The sequence below is a fragment of the Ornithodoros turicata genome, chromosome 1 (genome assembly GCF_037126465.1).
Source record: "Ornithodoros turicata isolate Travis chromosome 1, ASM3712646v1, whole genome shotgun sequence".
NCBI classification, from domain to species: domain Eukaryota; kingdom Metazoa; phylum Arthropoda; class Arachnida; order Ixodida; family Argasidae; genus Ornithodoros; species Ornithodoros turicata.
Window position 1 is genome coordinate 171,569,172 of NC_088201.1, and position 27,564 is coordinate 171,596,735.

The 27,564-nt window shown below is 45.0% G+C and overlaps 1 protein-coding gene and 1 pseudogene across 2 annotated transcripts; both read left to right on the forward strand.

The window, feature by feature from the left end:
* The first annotated feature begins 389 nt into the window (after positions 1 to 389).
* On the forward strand, positions 390 to 11,422 carry LOC135378797 (uncharacterized). Of its 2 annotated transcripts, none has more exons than XR_010418577.1 (14): positions 390 to 507; positions 569 to 639; positions 804 to 1,003; positions 3,414 to 3,600; positions 3,656 to 3,823; positions 3,884 to 3,928; positions 3,989 to 4,033; positions 4,418 to 4,465; positions 4,530 to 4,613; positions 4,731 to 4,805; positions 4,980 to 5,182; positions 6,097 to 6,269; positions 9,280 to 9,402; positions 10,381 to 11,422. XR_010418577.1 is itself a non-coding variant. In XM_064611893.1 (14 exons), the coding sequence occupies exons 4-13, from the start codon at positions 3,414 to 3,416 to the stop codon at positions 9,393 to 9,395; spliced, it is 1,131 nt and encodes a 376-aa protein (XP_064467963.1). In that variant the 5' UTR covers positions 390 to 507; positions 569 to 639; positions 804 to 1,003; the 3' UTR covers positions 9,396 to 9,402; positions 10,381 to 11,422. The 2 variants fall into 2 exon arrangements, 1 of the variants encoding a protein (XP_064467963.1); XM_064611893.1 differs by having other exon boundaries at positions 6,097 to 6,256.
* A 3,304-nt stretch (positions 11,423 to 14,726) lies between these two features.
* LOC135389911 (allergen Arg r 1-like) lies at positions 14,727 to 23,939 on the forward strand (annotated as a pseudogene).
* The last annotated feature ends 3,625 nt before the right edge of the window (positions 23,940 to 27,564 follow it).

Consider the following 27,564-nt stretch of genomic DNA (forward strand, 5'->3'; position numbering starts at 1 on the left):
TTCTCAATTTCCGCTGGCTTCTCCGGCCATCCCGCAATCTGTGGCACGTGTAGTGGACCGCAACTCCTCGTACCTTGGGCCTTCTGGGCCTGTCTCCTTGTCTCCACCGCTGCTGAAAATCTGGCTCCACGTTCATCCTTTCTGTTTTCCTCTGTGCAGTGTTTTTCCTCATCTTTCACATCCCATTTAGGGTCAGGATCATCTGGCGCTCGAACGTCCTGAAGATTCCCCAAAATCAGGTCATACAGTGGGTCCTCCATGCATTTGACCGACAATGGCCCATTCTAGAAGGGCGTCAATACTTGTATTTGCGCCTCCGGCAAATACCCCACCGTTCCATCCACCAAAACAACAGGATTCGATTCCCCTGTCATGTCCTCTTGTCCCAGTAAACCACCAATATCCCAAGGATGTCCCAAAATAGTCATGGACGTCACCGATATCAAGAACGTCGCCTGGATGTCCAGCAGACATCAGCTTTTGGTCGTGCAAATTTGCTCCTGCCAAGTACGTCCCTGGGATATCCTGATTTTCTCCACTGCGACTTCATTCGCGAATATATATATAGGCACATTGGACATTCACATAACAGCTAAGCCATGACAAAGCCGCATTTCGGTGACGCCTTCGATATATATGGTGAGTATTTTTTTGTTCATCCAACATTATAAAACAGCGACGTGCGATAGAAAGAATAGGTGCATCAAAAACCTATGAAAGAGGTTAAAATTTGTCACGTATTTCCTGTCATAGACAGCGTAAAACGGTCATTGCGTGTTTTATTGGCATTCCTTTTGTCACAGGGCAGACTTCTTTTGAAGCCCAGCAAATCCACCAAACAGAATAGCAGGGGGCGCTACAAGCGGCTTCGACTCCCTATTCTATCCAATCCAAGACAGGTCACTCCCCACGCTTGCCGGCGGTGTAAACTGCGAACAGCTCACTGTCTTCTGCTTTGGCGATCAAAAGGAAAAACTGGCGACCTATTGCGACTACGATAATTGTAAGTACTTCCAAGACTGTGTTAATGATATATGTTTTATGAGATGTGCGTTCCACTAGGTTGGATTGTACGTTTTGCGAGTGACAAGAAGTAGGCTTAGAAGCTAGTGAAGTGAGCATCGTCAACGCAACGTGCCGATCAGCTTAGCGACGAAAGTATACAGCGATGCCGAAGTACAGACAGAAGTACGTCATTCAAAAAGCAACTGCTCGTGCTCGTGAAACGTTGTTACTGTTAAGTGAGGGCCGTTCGACATCTGCTCCGCAACCGTTGCATGCTGTTCCCGACCGCGGGCATTCATCACTTCGTTCCGCGCCAAGCGAAGCGGCGTCCGACGATTCAAACAGCGATAATAATAACGACAATGATAATGAGAATGTTGCTGCATCAGGTTCTGATTCGCAAGGTTCTTCTTCTGAAATCAGCTTTGATGGTGAGCTTCATCGTACGTCATGTGTTGCTAATGAAAGTACTTCGGACAGCTCTTCCGACAGCAGCAATGATGAAGCTACGCCTGGTGATCTTCCTGATCTTAGTACTGTGCTACGAACATGGGCACTCCGCGAGAAAATAAAACAGTCGTCACTGTCGTTGCTGTTGGGAATACTTCGCGCGTATCCCTATCATGCTGATCTCCCGAAGGACGCCAGAACACTTTTGCAAACGCCCAGAAATTCAAGCCAACATATAATCGACATGGCCCCTGGTGAATATTGCCATTTTGGTTTGCTTCCTGGGCTTCAAGATATCTTGCGGTATGCTGGTCAGCCTCCCTCACACATTCGGCTTGGATTTAATATTGATGGCCTCCCTCTGTCCAAGAGCACTAAAGTCGAACTGTGGCCCATCCAGTGCCAGGTGAAGGATATTGACATGCCACCATTTCTCGTCGGTGCCTATTGTGGTCGTTCCAAGCCAAGCTCACCAAATGATTTCCTCAGGAAATTCATTGACGAAGTGAAAGACCTACTTGAGGAAGGCATTGTGATTAACGGTTCATCCATTTCAGTAACATTTCATTCATTAGTATGTGATGCTCCTGCCCGTTCTTATGTTCTTTGCACGAAGGGGCACATGGGATACTCTGGATGTCCAAGGTGTACAGACGAGGGAGAGCATACCATGAACAGAATGAGCTTCTCTACATCAATATCATCGTTAAGGACAGACGAGAGCTTCCGAACTCAGGCTGACCCAGACCATCATCGTGGCACATCGATATTGACAGAGCTGCCTATTGATGTTGTAAAAAATGTGCCACTTGATTATATGCACTTGGTGTGCTTGGGTGTCACAAAAAAGCTGCTCTTGCTCTGGGTTAGTGGACCGTTATCAGTCCGCCTCGGTCCGAGAGAAAGAGCCATGATAACTGAAGTGAGTCTTGCGCTGACAGACCACATACCGAGAGACTTTGCTAGAAAGCCGAGGGGCATAGACGAAGTGGATAGGTGGAAGGCGACGGAATTCAGGACATTTTTGCTGTACACCGGCCCTGTAATCCTGGAGTCCGTGCTCCCGAAGCCGCTGTACCTGAATTTTTTGACACTGCACTGTGCCATTTCTATCTTGGCTAATGAGAGCCTCTGTCGCACACAGAGTGACTATGCTGCATCCCTGTTGGGACACTTTGTCCGGACGTTTGCTGACCTTTATGGTGCTCAGTTCGTCTCTTTTAACGTGCACTGCCTTTTGCACTTAGCAGACGACGTAAGAGAGTATGGCCCACTAGACTGCTTCAGCGCTTTCTCCTACGAAAATAATATGCAGGTGTTTAAACAATTGCTGAAGAAGCCGGGAGCAACGCTGAGCCAGCTCTATAATAGGATAAAAGAAAGGCAGCTTGTGGAGTCAAAGACTATGCAAAGCAGGAATTGCAACATAGAATGCAAGCGCCCTCACGATCGTGGTCCCCTCGTGCTTGGCTGCTTGCCACCGCAGTACGATGCTCTGAAGCTGAGGAACTTTATGCTAACGTGCACAGGCGCAGACCGGTGGTGTATGATAAATGACCGGATTGTGAAGATAAAAAACTTTGCAGTTCTGAAGTCATCAGGTCAGCCATGTGTGATCGGCCATGAGCTCACTTCAAAATGTGATATGTTTCTGAGACCATTTCCATCATCTCTAATTGGGATTGTAATCGCTTCTGGACTGTCAGAGCTTAAAGCATGGCCACTTGAAAAATATTCGAAAGGTTGTTCAGTTGCCTCACGAGAAAGGGGGTGTCATCATACCACTGGTGCATTTGAATCGCTGATGAAAATCATGGCGCCTACGTAACCAAGTCCCAGTTTTTTACGGACATTCCAAAGTAGATCAAAGTTATGAATCGTTATAGGAATCATGCTGTATTTTTTATTTTTTGTGGATGTTGTACAGAGACAGATGTTGGTTGTTGACTGCTTTGCAGATGCAATACGCAATTGTTGAATTTACCGAAACACAAGAGGTCGAGGTGGTTCCTTGCTCATGGATCACTGGCGACAAATGTCTTTGGCCAAATCGGCCATCAAGCAAGGTTCAACGTATGGTGAAGAAAGGTTTGCCTCCTGGGCTAGACCGAATGGAGTACAGTGCCAAAGTGAAAGGAATATTTGGTAAGGTACACGTATAAAATGCTGAGCATGTTACGTTAATCACCCTTCCTTACAGCATCATACCACGATGCTCGGCTAAAGCTGCCCCTGTCTGAGTTAACTTCGGACATTGGTTCAGATGTTGTTCCTGCCAAGAGAAGGCGAAAGGCGAAAGTGTTTGAAAGTGAAGAAGAAGAAGGAAGCTTCCCACCTCTTCCCGAAAGCTTCGTCAAAAGCACTCAAGGTACCTGTCCAATTGTTTTGCTTTAATGCTTGTGCCAATCCATATGTTAATACCTTGCAGGTGCAACTCCAATACGAGTGGCTTCCAGTAAAGCACAGGCACTATGTGAGTTCATGGGCATATTATGAACTGTTTGTTATTTTTAACCTTTGATTACCTTCACAGCCGCACGACCTGATGCTAGGAATGACACCCAATGTGTCAGCCAAGGTCTGTATCCATGAATGTAACTCAACATGTTCCCGACGTTTCACAAAGGTCCCCCAACTCGATAATTCGAGCATGTGTGCGGAACAGAAGCCTTACACGCTTTGTAGCTCTCCGGTGCTTGTTGTTCTTTCTGAGGAGCTCATTTTACTCGTTGTAGGACACTGCAGTGAAAAATAAAAAAAATGGGGGTCATCTCAGTGCTCCTTTAAAGCTCGTTCACATGGTGCACATTTCAGACGAAATCCACCCTAATTGGTTGTATGTATCTAGGGGCGTTGCTGCGTGTATAATTGCATATTATACTTTGTCGTGCGTGTGGGTTGATTGTTATATCAGGTGACCAGTTCATGCTGAGTACTAAGAATGTCTTCCATTATTCTTCAGGATCCAGCTATCTGCTGCAACCAGGGGATGAGTCAGATGCTGATTCTGGTGAGCAAAAATATATTCTAATGTGAAGGTTTTGTAGCAGTTGGATATATGCAATCCTCCACAGTGATATCTGAACCAGACTCAGGATCTGCATCAGTACCTCCATCATCAACAAAAAGTATTCTAGGAAGCAGTGACATGTCTACACGTAAGCGTACAGATCATGTTGCAGAATGCTTGACAATGTAGTCATCAGCGTTTGAATAATTTTGTGGCCTTTTGCACTTCACTGGGTATGGTAACTAAAGTAGGAATTGCTTTGTAGGTACAGCAGTGCAAAACAAACCTGCAGATGAATCTTCTTCAGTCAATGCAGAAACCAGACCCGTGCCTCTACATGGTGTGTATATAGTGCAATATAAAGTAAGGCCACAGTCATGTTTAGGAAAGTGCTATGTCCAGAGATGCACAAGGAACTTCATGCTTCATTTAAACATTTTATATATATATATTAAAGTCAGCAACTACGTTTTCTGTGAGAACGATGTGTCAGATCCCCATTTTATACTTTCAGAGTTCCAGCGTCAGGTTCTTCGATTACTGAACATCATACGCTTGAACCAGCAACAGCAGGGCGACCTCCTATATGGCTTCACATCTTTAAAGTCTAGTACCGTGATGCCTGAACAGCCCATAATTGTGCCAGAGCCACTAGACACCATTGAGCAGCTGGACCAGTTCGAGAAGCAGCTAACACCGGAAACCGAGAAGCAGCTGGTAAGATACCAGCCGTAGTGCCTGACATGGAGTAGATTCAGGCTAGCTCGTGAACAAACTCCATAATATAAAGGCCTGAGTCTGGGTACACAGGGGTCTGGGTACATAGTCACACTGCATGGGAAGAAAAGGGAAACGAAAGGTACCAAGGAGGTCACGATCTCGGAATGATAGAGCAAGGCTTCAGCATACTGGATGAGTTGCTACAGGGGCAACACTAGCACAGTTTCCTGCATTGAGAATTGCCAAAGCCTCTCACCCATAGTGTGTTACATATAATGCCTGACCAGCAGCATGGCCGAGTGGGCTAAGGCATCCGCTCGTTGGTGATCACCAAGGTCGTGCTATAGACTGGGAGGTGGTGGGTTCGAATCCTTCCTCCGGCTGTGCTGCCTGAGGTTTTCCCTGGGTTTTCCGAAGACTTTCCAGGCGAATGTCGGCACGGTTCCCCCTGAAGTCGGCCCAGGACGCACACTAATCCCCCTGTCCCCCACTCCTTCCTGCTGTCCTCTCTCTGTCTGTACACCGCTCATAGCCACAGTTGCTTCACGGTGCTAACACGCAATAAAAAAAATAGTGCCTGACCTGCACCCAATATTTAACTTTATGGAGAGTATCTCTTTTCTGTAGTCGATAAACAACAGTTACATAAATTACATTTAATAAGTAGTATATGTGTATGTTTTCCTCTGAAAGTGCACTGCTATTTAATTTCTGCTTCAAACACTTTTCACAAGCAGTGTCTATTCCTCTGGCTTTTTAAACTCATAGGACTCTTAGATCTTCCTTTGGATTCGGGAAATTCTGCATTTATTCCGTCTCTATAGTTATCTCTAGCCGTGAGCATGATGCGACATTGAGCTAAAAAAATATATGAATATCAACTTGTATATATTTTTGTTGTTTTTGCGCAGGCTCTAGAGCTAGCACGTCTGGGAGGAACCTCCTGTAAAATCGCAGTGAAGAGGATGCTTTGTCATCTCCTAACCAACAAGTTAGCCATGCTGTTTAGTTGGCTTGGCAACAAAGGCAAGGATAGCTTCAAGCACCTCAAGATCGTCAGCATCATGTTGCGTAAGTCTGCAAGGTGAAATTTGCAAACGCTTTCCTCCAATAGTGACGTTACTTCAGTGTCGTTACTAATTTGCTCCTCGCAATATACTTGTCAGATTGTCTATCACACTGCAAACACTGCTCCGCAGCAGTATCATACACAAAGTCGCAGTTTGGTGACCATCAGCACCATTCCCACAGACATATACTGCTGCCGGTCAATAATTTGAACTCCAAAGTATAGACTTTACCAGTTTTTCAGATTTCTGTTCCAATAATTCAGACAGTTTCTCAAAGACGTGCTCGATTCTTTGTACTAGTCATGTTCAAACCTGCTTGGTTTTTGGCACGCAGTCCCAAGTGTCAGAATGCAGAAAAGCAGCGGCCCGCATGACCGATAAAGTGTTCACTTATTAAATAAAAATAACTTTCAAATTTTACGTTGCACACTTGCAGAACCTGTTTTACGCATGGGTGATTCCAGCTCGAACGTCCCAGTGGTGTTGCTCGACGAACGTCGATTTCCGAGAAAAAAATATATGATGTTGGGACATGCGTAAACACCCACCAGAAAAAAAATATTTTTTTCCAATGCAGTTTAGAATGGCCGTAGGGCGGGATCGAATGTTCGCTCTGGGCGAAAAACCATGGCGCGCTTCTGGAGGGAATACGGCTGTAAATAAATAAACAAGTTCGAATTAGGTCATTTTAAGGAACGTTAGTGTCATCTCTGACAGCTTCCATACCTCATGCAATCAACGCATTAAACCATACTGGAAAAGCTAAGTCAGTGCACATTGTGCCAAGTTCGGAATTTTTTCCCTTAGCCAACGGTTGGTGAAAAATCAGCTGACTATATTTTTCTCTGATAGTTAAGTAACAATACATTGCACAGAAAACTATTTTAGGTCATGTGACATATGGTTTATTTTCTGCAAAATGGCAAAGTTGGCCTTTTGAGCAAATATCGGTAAATTCAGCATGCAAAAAAGGAATCGGTAGACGAGTTCCGGGTCCGAATTTACCATCCGAGGTAGTCATCATTATTCCGGTTAACACTACTGAAAGTATCTCAAGGGCAGCGGCGTCACAAGTGGTTGCTTAGAGTGTGTTCTTTTTTTTTTTTTTTCTCGAAAGAATGAAATCGCCAAACACAAGCTTTCACTTGTAGCTGGCAACATTTGCAGATTGCTAGTCTTGTAACATCGCATGCTGCAAGGCAATGGTTTGTGCCAAGGGAATCCGTTTATGGTCCCAAGCATAAGCGGTCTAGATCTTTTTCGCGATGCTTGCGAGGAGTCAGCTGTATCCTTCTGGTAATTGCACTGTAATGAACAATGTAATAATTATGGTAATGGTGCCATGATGTCGCTGGACAGGCTTGCCTTAGGCACCAAGTACAAAAGGAGAGCACGCTAGCCACTGACCTGGAAAGCTCTTCCCCAAATTATTCAACGAACTTTCATGTGAGATAGTCGCACATGTGTGGTCTCCTAAACAGGGTTCTCCACATGTCCTGTCTTATCTTGTGTTCCAAACAAAACCAATCGGCAACATTGTAATGGTAACGTGTTGGCTTGCTGAGCCCAAGATTGCGAGTTCGATTCTGGCCTAGGACGGTAGCGATGCGGGGGAGGTAAACATTTTGCTTCGAGCACCATGTGTCGGAGATTTCTGACGCACGTCAAAAGAACCCCAGGTGGTCAAAATTATCCGCAGTCCTACTCTGCGGCACGTGCAACATGTCACCACAAAAATATGCTGACACACCTTACGTGAAACCTCACGGCACCATTGCCATTATTATTACGTTTTTCATTAGGGTGCAATTACCAGAAGGACACAGCTGACCGCTCGCAAGCATCATGAAAAAGATCTATGCCACTTATGCTTGGGACCATAAACGGATTTCCATGGCACAAACCATTGCCTTGCAGCATGCAATGCTACAGGACTAGTAATCTGCAAATGTTGCCAGCTGCAAGTGAAAGCTTGTGTTTGGTGCTTCCATTCTTTCGACATACAAAAAGAAGAGCTCTAGAAGACCACTTGTGACAGTGGTGAAGACCACTGCAAGTCGCGAAAGCATTGCTCAGCGCCATTTCATATGCTATGGCAACTTTAAAAATTCGTCACGCGGGATCAACAAAAAATGCCCTGCAGATACTTTCAGTATTAGTAGCCAGAATAATGATGAGTACTTCGGTGGTAAATTCGGATCGAGAACTCGTGCACCAATTCCTTTTTTGCACGCCGAATTTGCCGATATTTGCTCAAAAGGTCAACTTCACAATTTTTTAGAAAATAAACTATATGTCACACGACCTAAAATATTTTTCTGTTCAATGTATTGGTACTATGCTATCAGAGAAAAATATATACAGCTGATTTTAGCCAACCGTTGCTAAGGGAAGAAATTCTGAACTTGGCACAATTTGCGTTGACTTTGCTTGTCCAGTATGTTTTAATGGGTTGATCCCTTGAGGTGCGGAAGCTGTCAGAGATGACACTATCTTTCCTTAAATCAACCTTATTCGATTGTTTTTTACAGCCGTATTCCCTCCACAAGCGCCACAGCGCGCTCTGGTTTTTCGCCCAGAGCCCACATTTGATCCCGCCCTACGGCCATTCTAGACTGCGTTGGAAATTTTTTTTTTTTTTCTGGTGCACGTTTACGCATGTACCAACATCATATTTCTCGAAAATCGACGTTGGTCGAGCAACACCGTTGTAACGTTTGAGCTGGAATGACTCGTATTGGGACCTTAAGCGAAAAATGTTCCAAGGGAAAAAAAGTCTACGTTTAGTGATTTTGTTTTTCAAGTAATTAATCGGTTTCGGTTTACATGTTTGTTATATGGAGTAGCACGTCAGTGCGCTCTTATGAATCACCTACATCCTTTGGAAAAAGTGATGCATGGGCAGTGCTTTTACAGAGTTTACAATTGTCCACTCGTGTTGGCATCTAGGACATTTTCTAGTTCAATGCAATTGGTAGTAGAATGCAATTCTAGTACGGTAATGCAATCCTGCTTTATTTACAGGTGGTGTGCGGCAGATAAAAAAGTTGGAAAAGACGACTGAGTTCGATGTGGAAACTGAAATCAAATCATGGTTGCGCCACGCGAAAGAGCGACAGGCCCGAACGCAGAAGGAGTGAAACACAGGTACCTACATTACTGAGCTTGGTGTTCTCTGAGAGGCACTTGTTCGCATAATTTAGGTGACATAAGTCAAATTTCTTTACAACAAAACTTGACCACGAAATAAATTTGTAGTAAATGTCACTTTGTTAAAGATGATGTGTCATGCTCTAGGGACACTGGTGGGACAGAAAAATTGCTGTAGTAGCATTTGTTAAAAAGGTCTTCACCTTAATGCATTTTGACTGTACAATTACATTAGCTTGAGTAATTAAATATTGCATCTAAAGCAATTCTAATATGGGGTGTCAGAGAACCTCAGGGTTCACGAGGCAACCCCGTTTTATGACTCCCTCAATTGGTGGACAGTGGACCTTTTTCACAATGGCCCATGTACATGCGTATGACCTTGAGGTGCTGGAGAGGTTTATCTCAGTCTTCACTGTTTGGCGCAGTATATGGGGACAGAAATGGGGAGACTGCGCAAGGTCGTCAGTCCAACTCCAGACTGGTTTTCGTTCTTTGTGCTCCCCACATGGATTTGTTCTGACACGGGCCGAGCATGGTTCGCTGGTGTGTCACCAGGATATGACGTGTGTGTGAAAAAGGTCCCTTTGTTGGGGAACGGTAGCCGTTCACAAATTGAGGGTTCACTTTAACCTGACATTTGCCTCCTGTTGTTGCTGAAAATTATAGCCCATTCCCCCAAAGCATAACCCATCTTATTGCACATTCCCTTTTCAAAGTGGCAGGCTAGCAGCGAATGGGACCATACAAACTTAGACATGTGCGTTGGTAACCAAGTCACCTGTTTGCAAGTCCATACGGTATCATTCGCTGCTAGCGTGGCACTGTGAGGAAACAAGGCGGAGAGCATGCTTCGTAAACTGTTATCCAGCACTGTTGAACAGCACATTTTGTTACACACTTCAGCTCCTCTACAAACAAACCCAGACCAAAATCTGTTCCGTATGATCGATACAGTTCTTGTTTCTTTTGCAGCCACCCAGACTGACCAACCAAGGCTCCTATAAAGGCTACATTGTTGGAGTTACAAGGTGACTTGCCAGAGCCTAGTCGAGTCTACCTAGTCAAGTATTCTACATTGTGAGAACTTTTACTGCTACGTGTACCTGTTTTTCTTACTAAGCGAGCTGCTTAAAGAAGTAGAGCACCGTCAAACATTTTCCTTAGCACCGGGTGTTTGAAACTCGTCACAAACTTTTTGGAAGATGCTGTGTGAAGTTTGCAAGTTATCCTTTGGCACAAGTCTGCAACATTTACACCATACGTGCCTTTCTATGTTCTAGTTGTAGTAGCTATTGCGGTCCTAAGCTGTGCGTTCATGAAGCCATGCTGCCTTGCGTGTCAAGGAATGATATGTTGAAAGTTAAGTGTTTTCGTGCGGCTTCCTCGAGTGATACCCCTGTGGTATAGTCAGTCTTCGATGATCACCAAAACCAGTGTCCATTGAATGCTGGTGTAGCATCCCCTTTACACGCATGGGGGCAGTGGAGATTGGACAGTCATTGGACATTGGCATTGATGACCATCGAAGGCTGGCTGTTTAACAGGGTTATTAGATGTCATGCCCCCGATCTTTATCCTTTAGACCATTACCATGTTTTTTGATGTGCGGAACATTTTTAGCTGCTAATTTTGGTGTCACAAGAACAGTTCATATAGAAGACACGCTGCCTTTGTAATTTTTTAAAGATGTGTCATGTTGTGGTGGCAACTTTAGACCTGTGTATCTCATGTTTGCATTCCTGTCAATCCCTACGTTACATACATAACTTTAGTTTAATTTTTTAGGTTGTATTGTGTTGGTGACTCTAGACGTGTGTACCTCATGTTTGCATTCCTGTGAATTCTTGCACTGCAATAACTAATTCCTTGGATTTTATAAGATTTTATTGTATAACTGTTATATGGTCACGAATATGATCTAATTTGGTGGCTTTGTCGCTGCTTTTTATCCTACCTAGTCATGATATGATACTCATTTTTGCATTATCTATAATAAAGCTGTCTGTTCATTTTAGCAGTTCTTCCATGCTGATTCTTACGAGAGCATATGACATGCCTGCAGGCCTTGTCAGAGCAGTCCTGTATTTGGTAGTAATCCCACAGCATAGCAACACCACTCCCATCAAAAACTGTAACATTTATCTGCATGGTGAAACATATTGCATGGGTGTACTTGCAGGGCTGTTCTTTTCCGACGGCAGTGGTGTAGCTGTGCAGTTCGCAATATATCATTTCAGTGTATGCTGAGATTTATTGATAGCCAGTATCAGACCAGAGTGTGCGCCACTCGTCAGCTTTTATGTGGCTGCGTCAATGCTCAGCTCTGTACTAAATCGGCCAACTGTTATTTTAGCGAAAGCGTGAACAGTTAACATAAAAACTTAATAATATTGCATAATGACTACATATGCAAGCCAATTTTATGGGAAACAGTAAACGTCCCATTGACGTCCAGTTGTCCAGAATAGATGTTCCTGGGACGTTCCCTGGACTGCAAAATGAGGAAGAAAGTCTATTCCCATGGACGTCCCATGGATGTAAACGGGACGTTCTGAGACCTCCCTGGGATATCCAAATGTCAGATTCAGTTCTTCCCCAGGATATCCTTGGGACGTATTTGGTTTACTGGGGTCCTACCAGCGACTTCCGCACAATTGCAGTGTTACTTCCGGTGTCACGGAGAACAGTTACCTCGCGTGACCCAATCTTTCCTGCCACTACTGGCAATCCGTCGACCAAAAATTTCGTGTCGCGGGCAATGAATGCATTTACAACTGGGAGCTTTTCTCCGTTCTTCAACTCAACGTAGCCATCTTCTGGCCATTCGCGTCTCTTCCCTTCTTCCTGTCTTGGGGTGACAACACACGATGCTTGTGGGGCCCTGGAAACTCTCTCTTGGCAAATATTTGCTGTTTGCCCCGCCCTTCCGCATGAGTAGCAGGTGACGCTCCTCGGTGAGGCTCCAACCCTGGCTCTGCATTCCGAAGCTACGTGTCCTGCCCTGTTGCACAAGAAGCATCTCTTCTGCTTCCGCACGTCCTCTTTTTCACGACCATTCTTCCCACTTGCCGCACGTCTTGGCTCTTCTAATGATTTCGGCTCTTCTCCTCTACTCCGACTTGCGTGGCTCTGTGCTTCCAAGAATCGGTCAGCCATTGTGGCCATTTCTGTCAGATTTCCCACTTTCCGTTCCTTCAGGAAGGTGGCCAGCTTCGTAGGGCATCCCTTGATGAACTGCTCGGTGAACTGCCGCACGCTGTCGAAGTCTTTCTTGGTTTCAGAAAGATCGATCCATCGATCAAACAGGTTGCTTAATCTTGCGGCAAACTGGGTCCCTGTCTCCCCATCTTCGGTCCTTCCGCTCCTAAACTTCTCCCGGAACCCCTCAGCAGTGAGCCTGAACCTTTGCAGAAGTGCCCGTTTAACTTGATCGTAATCCGCAGAATCTTCGGGGGTGAGTCTCGCAAACACGGCCAATGATTCTCCAACAAGGCATACGCTCAGAGCGGTTGCCCACTGTTCCTTCGGCCAACGCTGTCCCGTAGCCAACCGTTCGAATCGAAGGAGGTAGGCATCGAGATCGTCTCTCTTCTCATCGAACGGTGCGAGCCAACGATGCGGGGTGATAGGCAACGTACTGGGCGCCTCCCTAGGACCCGTTGGAGTCGCGGCATGGCCCGAACTCGCATTCTGAAGTTCTTGTAGCTTTATCTTTAGTTCTAAACTCCGTTTTTCTTCTTCTGTCCTTAGCCTAGCTGACTCCTCTTTTACCCGTAGTTGTTCTTTCATTATCTCTCGTTCTTCTGCCCTTTTCTCTCTTTCTCTAGCCTGCTCTTTCTCGATCCATTCCCTCAAGGCTGTGCTTTCTAGGCAAAGTTCTTTCCCGACCAGCAACAGTTCTTGTAGCTCCATAGCTTCCAAATCACACGGTATTCCTCTCGTGATCACCTACCCGTCACACCGCTTTCCCCCACGGCAACACTGTGTCCTGTCGCGGACGCCAATAATTGTCACAGAGTCCGGAGATCGGGTGCATCTGCGACCAGGTTATTTTCGACACAGTCGAAGCGTTGGGTAATAACAGCTAGACGTGCAAGTGACACGAAACAGGAGCCATGTTTACTCAACAAAACAAAATTTACTGTAGCACAAAACCAGGATCACACAAAATTCAACTCATATCATTACAGTGCCCCAATTACCTATACGGCTACAAACGAGACTTCGATTACTACATACAGGCTTGAACGCTTGAACTAACGCACAACTGGCCGCTCTAGCCGATCATAACCAGAATCAAAATTTCAAAAACTAATCGAGAGTCTTATCTGTTGAGGCGGGAAGTCTTCCGAGTTGGGGCTGGTGTCCGGGGTTCCTTGTCTTCGTTGTCCTCGGTGGTTGGATTTATGGCACTGCACCTCACTAACATCACAACACCGTCGAACACACAAATAGAGCTGTCCCGGTGTCCCCTCGTCCGTACGACTTTCCCCGACGGCCGTGTGCCGTCAAACCCCCTACGTTGCCCGAGTGTCCTTCTTCGCTCCGAGCCCGACCAACACTGCCGCCAAAAACACGGCGGTTCCCTTAAATCACCTCTTTACCTCAAACGAGGCCGACCCTTGAAAAAACATCTTAATTGAAGGCACCTGGCTCTCCGTACTTTGGCATGTGTTTGATGTTCCGATCCCCCCTTGCTACATGGATCTTAATATGTCACACCTGTTGACTTCTGGCGCCGGCACCTCTCCCGAAAGCTCTTACCCTTTTACCCCTGGGACTCCCAACCGCCGCCTCACACACTGGGGAGCGGTGGCGGTGATTGCTAATCTTAAAAGTGGTCTCCGCGACTAGCCCAAGTCGAAAGCCAGGCGTCCTTGCCGCTTTGTTTAGTCCAGACTTCTCGTCTGCGCGCAAAAACCCGCAGGTGATGCGTCTTCACAAAAAATTATCTCGGCATTGAACACAGATATGAAACTCAAAAATGAATTCAAACATACGTAATACAAATAATGCTCAAGCATACTTGGCGCACTGTGACACTCTCCAGTAGGGAGAAAGGTGTTGTGCTACCCCCTTGAGGGAGTGAGGAGACACCCTTTTGAGCGTAATTGTACTCTCCAAAAGGGTGTTATATATGTGGCAAAAAAGGAGTTAAAGTACACCCTTTTTTTAAGAGTGAGGGGAGATACTCATCTGTCTCCTAGATGAGATAGCTGCTTCTGCGGCGCTGTCATGCTGTTCATTCCCCACGACACTACAATGGGCTAGAACCCACTGGAGAGTCAGCCTGTGTCCTCCTTCGTAAACTTGCTGGCATGACATTAACACATCCGTCAATAGAGGCGCGGTCGAGCCTCGTATGCATGTATTGTCAATAGCTTGCACAGCAGATTTTGCTTCGGTGAACTCTGTCCGCTCTCATATGCTAAAATGAACTATAAGCCGCAGAAAGAATAGAATGGTATATAGTTCTGTAGCCGTTGATTAGGTTGGATACAAAAGGCGACGTCCTTGCACTACGCCTTCCGGTGGTATTACAAAGGCCAATGCAGACTTGCCATTTCTGGAAGAGCCATCTGTGTCGTGGAAAATTGCTCTTCTACCGGAGCGTAACAGTGGGCAAAAGCCTCAGTCCCGGAACCCATATTGTGAACAAAGACTGTTCTTTAGGGACGATAGTGATTGTCGGTAGTTCCTCAGAACTTCGCGTATACTTTGTAAATAAATCACGCACACACAAAAATATATTTGGCGCCCGCATATACAGTCAATTATTCGAAGATACTCCAGTAAATCTTGAAAGCTTGATCGAAACCAGAGAAAGCTCTCATTCAGAAGCGGCTGAACATCTGCCCGACTCAAATGCGTTAATATCTGGGCAACAAAAAGCTGAGTTTTTCTGCGATTGCATTCCATGCACCGCATACAAATCCGAGTCATCCGGCCTGCCTTAAGTGGCATGCGAAATGAAGTGCGCATTTAGTTCGGGTAAGAGGCCCTCGCGATCCTCGTCCGTGCATGTCACACTGTACCGGTTAGTGTGATTCCTAAGCGCTTGGAAAGTTAGCATTCTTCAGTTCGCGTTGTTTCCTGGTTTAAAAACAACGTGGACGTGTTGTCGTTCTACCCGTTTGCTTACTCTAGTACTCTTTACGACTGTGTTAATTGAGCCTGGTAAAGGAATGTGTTTCAGGCGCATTCCCTGAATTCTGTCCTCACTCATTACTTCAGAGCATTCTTGGACCCGGCGGCGGAAAGTACTATCTGCAGAAATCGACGTACAAAGATGAAAAATCCTGTTTGTGGTTCCTCCTCCTAAAGGTTCAACATTTCCTGTATCCTATACGTTCGGGTACAAGGAAGGCAAGCAATAGTGAGTACCACAGACATACGAGCTTTACAAGTACGAATTATTGATACATGCAATGCAGAACACAACGCGATGTTTCACAGACTGTGGTTTGGCGTCTTGCACAAGCTGGTGTGTCCGGGAAGTTTTTCTTTTTTGTCAGGACCATCTATCCGTAATACCGGAAAAGATGCTGGGATAACCGTGTCATCGCGTTATTATTCTGTAGCAGTAGCGGGACTGGTTCTTCAACTCGACCACGTTATCCTTCTCATCCTTAGTTCACTCAATCAATCATGTATGCTTCTGCCACGAGCTCCAAAAGTAGAACTAGTCGCTCTCGTATTTTGTGTATTTTTCATTTGATGGTATGTGAATGGTATTTCATGGCCATTTCAATGGTCATTTCTTTTCTGTGCTGCCTTCCAAGGTGTGGTCTAAGATTGACGTGACCTGTGACTCGGTTTGTGTTTCAGGCTCCTACTGTGGATGTTGCTGATTTTTCGGCTTTTGCTTTGCAGGGTTCAAAAAGTGGGGACGGCTAATGGTGAAGGACCAAACATAATTGACAAAGATGAGGGTAAGTCATTCAAAGACCATCTAGCGAGAGCACGTGACCTTGTGCAGCTAAGGCGGAGGCTTCAGTACCGCAGTGGGCGAAAAATATCTATGGAATGGAAACGTAAAACTGAAAGATGCGTAACACGTGTGATACTGACTTATCTTGCAAAGAGATATCCAAGCGATATTGCTCACAGCGGAAGTCACAAATCAGGGCATCAGAAATTATCTGTTGGAACTCTGCGATGCACTGCTCGCGACACGGTTGTCTGAAATCGCCTACCAGCAGTTCCGCAGCCTAGATTACTTTTGTCGCGCTTGAAAGTGGTCTGCCAATGTTATATTTGAAGGTGGACCATATACTGCACGTGTTTATTACTCGAAAGAAATCGTCTTGAAACACCAGGAGATTCGAGCAGGGATAAACCACGTGGTGCTGATTTCAGACATCCGTGTCTCGAGCAGTACTTTGTTGCTTCCGTTCCAACAAAGTGTTAATGTCACGTGGGACTAGAAACGTAAGACGTTGTACATCTCCCGAGAGGACTTCATGTTCGGAGGTCGTTGAGCCAATGAATACAACTCGATATGGCAGGGTAGACCCCGATATAGTCACGTGCCGTGTCGTCGCGTTACGTCAGTCACGCGGCGTTGCTTGTCGTCGCCTGACGTTTCGAGTCCGCCAATTTCCAAAACAACCATATATTCCGTTCACCACTGGTACAGTGGCCGTTGGTTGGTGAGTGAACAGTATTTCTAGATAAAATGCGTTTGCCGTTGTACTTGTCATCGATGTTGACTGAATGAAAGGGCAACAAAATGAATCCGTGCCGCGAAGCCACTATTCATTATGGCATAACGGCAACAGAATGTCAGGCAGTTCTGAACCATTGAAGGCTTGTCCGTAAGGAAGTCTAGCCTCTGCAGAAACAGTGCATTCTGTGGATGTTTAGATTTTACCTGAACTATCTTGGCCCTTAATAAACTAAATATAAGCTCTTATAAACGCTAATGTGTTTCTTAGTCTTGTCCACTGCTGCTGTCCGGGCTCGTTTATTTTTAAATCTGTCGTCTTCCGCTAAAGATGTATGAAAAGGTAATGTATGTAATTTTATTCTATGTGTCCCTAAATTAGAAAGTCTATTTATATTCAGCGGATCTTGTTAAGAGTTACAAAAAAAAAAAACGTCAGTATTGAACTGACGACGGCCGCAAATCTGCATCTTGAAACTGCGGTTTTCGCAATTTTTCATCTACCTAAATATAAATAAATCTGACATGTGTTTTCTGCTTCTCACAACAAATAACAAAAGGTGTCGCTCAGTTGGAGAATTCGAAATTCAAAACTCAATGGTTGCGTTAGAAAATCGATGGAAGTGTTCACAAGTACTGCCAATTGTTCGTTGAAGGTAAATACCGCTGACCCCAAAATTTTCGGACAAGAACAATTTTAAAACATTTTTACACGATAGGCAAAAACACGCTGTACGCAACAGACGGCGTGTCTCTCGAGTAGCGGGATGAATTTTCCCTGAATTCGGGGATAATTTTCCCTAGAAGATTGCGTCAGAAGAGAGGGAGAGAGAGAAAAAATAAAGAATGGAATATGACGGAGGAGGTGCAAATTAGACGCCGGCCCAGAGACAGGCAATAGTCTTGCGGCGAATTCCGTTGGCGGAGCCCCTTCAACAATTTTCTCCCCGGGAAGGTGCAAAAATTGTTCCATTGGCAGGACGGGGTCAGACACTTAGGGTTTCATCGTTTGGACGAAGACAGGCAGAACATTCGATCTAAGGGGCATCACTTTTTCAGTACAGCGGCAAATCTCATGGGGCAAAAAGAACTGAACGGGAAGAGGGCTTGGGAACAGGTGTGTGCGCGACTAACTAGCGCCGTGATGTCAGATATTTTGTTTGGTTGGTCCTGTAGTAACGCCGAAATTTTTGCTGCACTAATAAACCAGTGCTACGACATGTAGTAGGTCTTGATTCCAAGGAATCATGTAGTGACTACGTCGCTATTTATACGAAGCGTGGTCAATTCATTCCAAGAAACGTTTATGGGACTGTAGCGCCCTGCACTGTGCAAGGCGCCCTTTGCAACCACCGAGGGCAGATGTCATTCAATTGAGGAGGGAAATACGTATGACACAGCTACAACAGGGGCAGGCAATCGACCTAACCTAACTTCGCCATATAAGCGAGTTGGACACCACGTCTAAACCTGGTCTCCGCCAAACACGAGCGATTTTTTTTTTTCAATTTTGCCCCTTCCATACTGCGACACGGAAGCTCGCTGCGGTATGCATTATGGTCCGAATTACGGTCCTCCGTGTACCATCGTACAGCATTTCAACTTAACCCACAAACCCATTGTTATTCGTGAAGGAAATACACTTTACAAGCTTATTAGAACTGGCATTGGCTCTTCAAACAGTTCTTTCGTCTAAGCAGATTTTATCGCAAATTAGTGCATGCGGCACAATTTTCCGATGAAGAATATACCATGGATTTAAGAAAATTTTACCCAGCTTTGAAGAAGCACCCCTGTTCAGTGTAAAACATAAGTACTCAACTGCTCTCTTAAAGCGGAAGTTCACCACAGGCCAACCATTCCTCACAATGAACTGTTATCACTCCTGATTGGTTGAAAGCACGTGGCACAGGTCTTTTTGTAACGGTTATTATAGCACCATAAGTATCACAAAAAGGTGTACGCCTCTCGTTTTCAACAACGATACTCATTCATTCGGGGTTGTGTGGGAGCGTGTTGTACGGTGAAGTTTTATCCGAAGAGTGTATCTGTGTGTGGAAATATACTTTACGTCCACCAGCTTACCCAAAAACTCATTTCGCCGCTCTGTGAGAATATCAGTCTCCCACACGAGCCTCCGTGGGCTAACGACTGTAATGGTCGGAGTATGGATGTCGAAAATATCGACACCTGTTGTTGTAAACTCTACCGTAATTTAATCGGATGAGTTGCGACACGAATGGCGCTCTAGAACAGTTCGCTTACGTAATCTCGTCGGATTCCTGGTGTCATAACTGTCGAGGAGACTTTTTTAACGTTGTACTGTTACCATTTTGTACTATGAACTGTGTTTTGTCTGCTTATATCAACATACAATAGCGACGGGAAACAAAAAGCCGCACGATGTGACAGTCAACGGTAGAAGAGCAAGGGCGCAAGAGGCCTCGTACATGGTGAAGCAAAAGGAACCATACACAAGGGAGAAGGACTAACACGACACACTTTCTTCTTCTCAAAACGTGTCGTGTTTGTCCTCCTTCCTTGTCACGGGTTCATTTTTCTTCACAGTCACAGTCGCTAACAGCCGCTACACAGTCGCTTTTGTTTCCCGTCGCTATCCCATCCTTACACAGGTGCCAACCGGCCCCATAGGTTGTCTTATGGTTCATATATATTAACAGAATTTGGCAAGACTAACACCACACTGGTTTACTCTGACTACAAGGAGTGCGATGTTACACTTTTCCATGGAGACAAGGTCGGGGGACCACGTAAGTACTTATCTTCCTCTTTCGTCTTTGAGCCGATTAAAATCCGCATCTTCCTTTGCCGGCCGACGATTAGACGACAGAGATGTGGTCAGTATATGTTCTTTAGTGAAGTGAACACGCCTGGCAACTATGAAATAAGAATATGATGCTCCAGCAAAATATGACCGATAATTACCTGGCGGCACCTGGGATGATGTTCCACGAGATGAGTGATTTTCTTGAACATTACTTTTAAGGGGAAAACAATAAGTTCTCGTGTTCTCGTCGCTTTATTATTTATTTATTTATGTATAATAAGTAAAAGACCCAAAACGGGTACAACATGACGGAGAAGTTGGGCGACAATAGAAAATGAAAAAGTAATTAACATGTTCGGGAAAACAACAAGAAAAACGTCAAATATACTAAAAAAGGAAATACAACACTAAAGTCATCAAGACATAAAGCAAAAACCAGCAAGCATGTTCACGCATACGTAGATGCCGTGAACAACAGTGCTGAAAAACAAAAAGAACGTAAAGGAGAGTGAGGGGAGAGATAACAAATAGGCGATTTCAGATTGCTTTTGTGCTCCGCACGGGGGCCCGCCGTTGCCCAAGTCACGCGCATCGAGCAATGCGTCCTGCGAAATTGTTTGCATTCGTGCTTGCCTGCCTGTTGCTCGAAGGAAGGAGGGAAAACCGAAACCGTTTGCGCTCTTCTTCTTCTGTCTGACTCATGAAAACTAAATCCCAAGGTGCAGTGGGGCATTGGCAACACGGCGCTCTCTGGCGGGCCATCCATGCAATTTCTGAAATTGTCTATTGGTGATGGCCGCCTGAAACCGGGGATGATCAGTAAAAAGTGCTACATGGCGGGGAAGGTCATTCCAGAGTCTTGACAAACGGGGAATAAACGACTGGGAGCAGTAAAGGGTATTATACTTATGAACGGAAACCTTATTTTCGTGATCATGACGTTCAGATACGTAGGAAAGAGGTTGTAAAAGGGATGTACGCAAGAAATGGTTGTGATAGGTTTTGTGAAAAGCGAAAATCCCCCAACAATGCCAAATTGCCAAAAATTATTGATTTGTAACATCATCCATGATTGTGGATTGTATGTATGGTGTGGACTAAACCGTGTCGGTGTTACTAAAAATAAATTAGTCATCACGAATCACAAAAGAATCATCTAATCCCTAGCTTGACCGACTTTTAAGACACCTTACTCTGGTAACCTTCTCAGTCAGTCCTACATTGATGGAACGATTAAAAATTGCTGTGATACTTTCAAATTGCGCACCACTTGGAAATCATATGCAGATTTACTCAACTGACACATTGTACACAGAAACAATGTATAATTCAATTGTACAGCCGGCCTCGGTGGCTCAGTCGGTAGCGTGTCCGCTTGTTGATCCCAAAATCGCGGGTTCAAACCCGACCGAGGATGGTGGCATCTTGGTGGAAGGGTACAAGTTACACCGACACGTCGTCTTCCGCGAGGGGCGTTAAATGTTGTGCTCCGTGTGTCGAACAGACAGAACGGGTAATTGCGTTACTAGTAATCAATTACATTTTTGAGTAATTTGTAACGTAACCGATTACTTTTCTTGCCAAGCAATTTTTGCAGTAATTGGTAATCGGTTACTTTGAGACAAAATGATCCACATTGTTCGGGAAAACAATACCAGCTGCGTTCTGCAAATTCCAAGACAGCCGTCTTTCATCTAGGATTTTTTCTGCAAGAATTTGTCACCCGAAGTCAATTGCCACAGTGTTTCGCTCCTGTTGGGTATTTTTGAGTACACTGTCATCTCCCCATTGATGAGGACTACCTTTCCGTAATCCGGCTTGCGTACAATGGGTTGGACTGCAGGTTGTACCTTAAACCTGATGTGGATTTGTGGGAGTCACAGTTGGAACTCTTATGTCTTCTCTCACTGTGCGAGATGCACAGAGAACACAGAACTCTGGATCCCGATAACGTATTGCGGCTCTTGTACATTCACGAAGAGCCCCTGTCAGTGTTGTGCAGGATACTGCCAATGTCACAACGATATCGATATATATACGATATATATATATATATTTGCAATGACTTGTCGCCGTGGCCTAGCCATCTGGCATGTTCAGAGCGGTGCAGAAAAAGGTCAGAAAAAAAAGCTAAAATGCCTGCTGTGCCTTCCTCAAGCAAAATTTCTGTTAGCCTCGAGCATTAACTCATACAATCTCTCGGTGCCTTGCAGCTTGTAGTGCTCGCGGTAATGCACAACGGCGTTCAGGCACTTCTGTTTGTACCTTTCCCCTCAGACATCGAAAGTAATTTGCAAAGGAACGTGTTAGACAATACTTCATTACTTTTTCCGGCGAGTAATTTGTTACGGTACAAAATACTTTTTCGTACAGGGTAACGATAACGGTAATCAATTACTTTTTTTAATAACGTGTACAAATCTCGACACTGTACGAGTCTCGACGCTGTACAAGTCTCGAAATATCGACACCGTCGATATTTCAGCGCACGCTGAAGAACCATCCGGTGGGCAAAATTAAACCACATACCCGACCAGTGTGGCGTCGCTCCTGTTCGGAGTTGTCTCGCGACGTAAAGCCCTGAATTATTATTATCATTAATGTTTTGATGACAAAATGTTTCGTGTTTCTCCGATCCAATATTATACCGATTAGTGGATCAGGAAAAAAAAAACTTCCTCGGGATGGCTTGACATGATGAAGTCCTGTTGTCGAAGAGGGCTTTATGGCTCCTAAAACAACAAGTTTAAGAAGGCTAATGTAAGTCTGGGAAAAAAGCGTTGCACCTCACGACATTATTTGCTCACGCTTGTATCAATAACGCTCAAAGCGAAATTTGCATCTGAATTGACCTTCTTAAACATGGAAGCTTAATATCACGTTGCGAGTGACTAGCACCAATATCTTAGCATCGCGTCTATGCTGTTCAACTTTGTGTAAATAGAGGAGATCAAGATGTAGTCTGGGCGACAAAAGTTTGCGGAACACGAGGGTGTCGCATTTCTCCATTGCACCGGCACCGTAGCAGCAAACAAGGGCAGGCAAACATACTGGATGGATATATTATGGATGGATAGTATAGCCGGTCACCCGTTTCTTATTCGATCTCTTACTGATATCTAGAAGGGAACATTCAGATGAACAATATGTCAGTGCCGTGTTCCGCAAACCTTTGTTTCAAGCTTTTTTTTAATTCCGTGTTAGCGCCGCGGCATGAGTGGCGTACAGACGTGGACAGATGGAGAGAGGACAGCAGGAAGGAGTGGGGAACAGGGGGGTTACTTTGCGTCCTGGGCCGGTTTCATGGGCAACTGTGCCGACATTCGTCTGGAAAGTCTTCGGAAAACCAAGGGAAAACCTCAGACAGCACAGCCGGTGACAGGATTCGAACCCGTATCACCTCCCAGTCTCGGCGTGGAAAGCGGTCACCACTATGCCACGGGAGCCGGTGTCCCAAGCTCGACCACACTCTATACATATGGACGTTATACGCTACACATCACTGCAAGACCTCCCTTAGTTGGGAAGTTGTCTCCTGCCCTATTTTCTTCCCTTTCTTTTACTAACACACATGAAAAAACAAGGAACTCAATATGTGGCTGCCTCCTCTTAATCCATGATTGTACGCCATAACATGAACACCACCAGTCAGTCAAAGGTCACAGCATGCCTGGAACCCGTTCTAAAGGTGTTGTGACATTTTGAGAGATGTAATTCATTACATCATGCACGCATTGCACTGCACTCCAGTATACCGAGGAAAAATAATTACTCTTCTGCGTGTCGTACTTCGCGAGATACAAAGCGTCGAACGGACGCTCGAGTGAAGCACTGACGCTGGAGGCCTCTGCGCTGTGCTTTTTTTTTGGGCTCATCATGGTTACACGCACCACAATTATCCATTATATATCATATGAATGTTTTGCAGATGTAGAACTCTGGAGGCACAGCGATACAGAAAAGGGCAGCGAGGGTGTTCAGTGCTGCAACAAATACTTCAAAAAGGAACTCCAAAAACAGGGCAAATCAGAAGCAGATGTTAAGCGAGTCAACCAGAATTGCCGATACCCTGCATAGGATTGAAGTAAGAACGCCCCGCAGCGACAGTCCAAATAAATATTTCTGAATACGCCTCTGTATGAATGCCTTGTTTAGTCTACAATCTCAAAACTTAACTTCACCGAACGATATCCCCAAGGGAACCGCTGCTCAGCATGGTATTACTCCTGCTTCGAGGGAGACAAGGACGTACGTCCTTTTACCTATACGCCGTATATAACTATTCCCAAGACGCTTTGGCGGAAGGCAAATGCCAGAACATTTCTCTATCAAGCAGGCCGAGGACACACATTCGTTCGCGAGCATATAAGACGGGCAAATAAGATGGCAGTGAAGGCCCCGGTGTCTCGTCCTGCCATTGCTGAGAACAATACCTTGTGAAGTGTCACACAAAGTCGTGACCACAGAAGTGAGATTATCATCATTTGCAAAGATGGCTTGCTAGGAAGGCGCTATATGCGAGAGTTATTTATCTTCGTTTTATTGGACTAGCTTAGAACAAAAAAAAAAAAAAAAGAACGTATTACGCACTCCCAAATCAAAACAAAAAACGAATCGACCCCATAACGGATTCGACTCAGAGCAGTGCGCAGAACGGTACCCCTTTTCACTCCTGATTTGAGACGAGGACATACGCCTTTATGTGCCCATTACTCTATGTGCAAACCTTCGCAGTCCTGATCTGATTCGGCGAAATGATAGATTTCGAAACATAGGCACAACACTGCATGTGTAATTAGAGTATGGTACGAGCAAACAGGATACACAGCTGTGACACTGATGCGCGCCACTTAGCGCATTCGTCGTTTCGACACGGAAGCCACAGAAGCGTGGCATGTCTATTTCCGTCTACACTGCTCAGCGCGCGGCCTACTCTAGGCGAATGACGCCCTACAGAAGCCTAATAGTTTGTGACTTGTGCATTGAAAACTGACGTCCTTGCAATGCAGCACGGATACCTACACGTAAATAAAAAATATGCTTCAAGAAAATTAAAAGAAATGCAGTTTCCCTTCTAGAAATTTTGCATTCTGACGAGACGCCAACGCCCCTTTTCAAAGAGCTGAAACACGGCAGTCAGCCAGTACTTGTGGTGGGTCTCGAACCCACACCACTCACTTTGCAGGTAAGGTGTCCTACTAATTACGCTATGTCGACATCGCGCTCTCATCAACACAACAAAGCCTCGCTCGTAAATATAGTGATAAACATTCCCTCTGGCACATTCTCCTTGTTTTTTTTTGTTTTTTTTTTTCGTTCACACGCGTGTTTACATAATGACGGACAAGCCGAGGCAAGCGCGGGGATGCCAATGATCAATGATCAATGCGGGGATCAATGGTTTCAGGACGACACTTGGCGAGAAGCCAGCAAGCGTCGGTTGGAGAACTCGTAGGCACATCTTTCTGATTACAGGTCACATCATCAGGCCAGTCTTACGGCCTCTGAGGCCGTTCTCTGGACACAAATAAGACATTATATATATATATATATATATATATAATAAATAATAATTATTATTATTGTTGAAATTCCTGGCTTGCTCACGAATACATGCAAAATCTTTTCCACACCCTCTGTACTTCTTCGCGTGAATCGACCGGAATACGAGTCTCCAGTGTGGAACACTCTTTCCTACACTGACTCGTCACAGATTGAATCTGTCCAGAAAAAAAAGTTTCTACATGTTGTACATAGCGTGTTTTTGAGGAAGAGGCCCGACTTTAGAACGTATGTCTAAAGGGAGATAATGTCATTTCTTAAAGGAACTGTAAAGTGAAATTTGACGCCCCTGTTTCTATGTGCGACCGGGTAGTGTTTGCCTGTGTGATGCCTCACATAGAGCCTAAGCACTCAAAGCGCGTTAATTATTACACAGCATAAATTAGAAAAATTAAATCGGACGGTAGGTTGCGCCCTGCAACAGCTACAGAAGTCATGATAGGAGTAGTCCCGTCACGTGATACCTAAGTAATACACAATGAACATAGGACCGACTACTAATCTCCAATAAACACTACTTTTAGAATCACAAGAATTACTGGGACAATTCTTCAAAATATCGAAGAAACAGTATCCCAAAATACTGTCAGCGCGGTTAGCGCCCTCTGTTTGTTCTCCTCGCAACAATATCGCACGGCGACGGCGTTTATTGCGGCCTTGCGAGGTTTGTGCACGCAAAAAAGTTCATTTCCTGCCGAAATTGAACAAAGCTTCACCTGACAGCGATGCCAGGTATCTACAGTAATGTTCGGGGATACACCAAGTGTGCTCTTTCGACAAGGGACGATGTATACCACAAGATTCCAACGGAGAATGCACGGAAACGAAAGTTGTTGCAAGCGCTTGGTCAAGACATTCGTGAGCCACGCCGTATTTGCTCAAACCATTTCTCTGACGAGTCGTACGAAATGGTAACAGCGGATTGTCGGAAACTTCTCACACGGACCCAAGTCCCGACACCAGCGTTTCACATTGTGACGTCTGACGATGCGAACACCAGTGCACACGAGGTATGTATTTACCGATACACAGCAATAATACATATATGTGGTTCACTTCAAACTCAAACTGATTTTTGTTATGCTTATGCTGCGTAATGTACCAAACGCAATATCCCCCTTCCCCTAGGAAGCCCTGAGCTCTCGCAGGAGAATATAAGTGCCAAGTAAATTATGTGCTATAGATACTGACCGTATTCTTCATTCATATCAGCGACAAAGGCATCCATCGTCGCTGACAAGAATGTGAAACTCGGAAGTAAAAGCGTGCAAACGGGTGATTTACCGTCAACACCTCTCACCTTTTATCCAGTGATGAATTCAACACCTATTGTCCATACACCCTCATGCTCACAGGTGGATCAAGCTCTTGTTTTGTTTAACATTTTAACTTCTGCGTTCTTTACAGGTGCATGATACGACAATATCTGCACCACTGGTGGAACCAGCTGTTGCATCATTCTGGAAATCTGAAGACAACAGTTTTGAATGGCCTGCTGACACAAGTTTGCAGACACTAAAAGCTCTTCTACTTTGCAGTGTTGTGCCCTCTGCTTCACCAGACCAGAAGAACTACATCAAATGTGCATCATCACAAAGTGGCCAGAGATGTTCGCATTACACTTCTCACCACAAAAGCAGAGTGCCCAAGTGAACACAATTTATCTTGGAAACGTCGGCCAGAGGTGAACAAGATGTTTGCGGGGAACATCCTGTTGTCTGGCACAATCCTTTTCAATTGGACCAGTGCAGCCAAGGTATGAATTCACAGTGCCTTGTGTTTTCACAGATTCAAATGACACCTTGTAGTATTTGCTGTTAACCAGGTTCCCTGGTTACACCAGCTGTCTAACATTAAAGTCACCTCAACAGACCTCACCTAGAACACCTAACAGAAAGGTCACAGGCTCCCTTTCGCGACACAGGTGGGATTATCAGAACTCACGGCCATAAGAGACAGAAACATTCATATAGTCTTACTGAAACACAAGCTTTCGAATAGAGTCCGTCCTTCATTAGGCATGATACAGACACACATGTTACATATATTTATACTGATGTACATTAGAGAAAGGGAACAAAGAAGGTAGTGGGAGGAGGAAACCCAAATTCTTGTTACAAAACAAGGCACAGAGGCTTTG

Bases quoted from the DNA above. Each gene is read 5' to 3' on its own strand.
- LOC135378797 (XM_064611893.1), top strand. From the start codon at position 3,414: ATGCAATACGCAATTGTTGAATTTACCGAAACACAAGAGGTCGAGGTG. The intron at 4,806-4,979 runs GTGTGTATATAG...TTATACTTTCAG, and splicing joins CAGACCCGTGCCTCTACATG to AGTTCCAGCGTCAGGTTCTT. The intron at 6,257-9,279 runs GTAAGTCTGCAA...CTTTATTTACAG, and splicing joins GATCGTCAGCATCATGTTGC to GTGGTGTGCGGCAGATAAAA.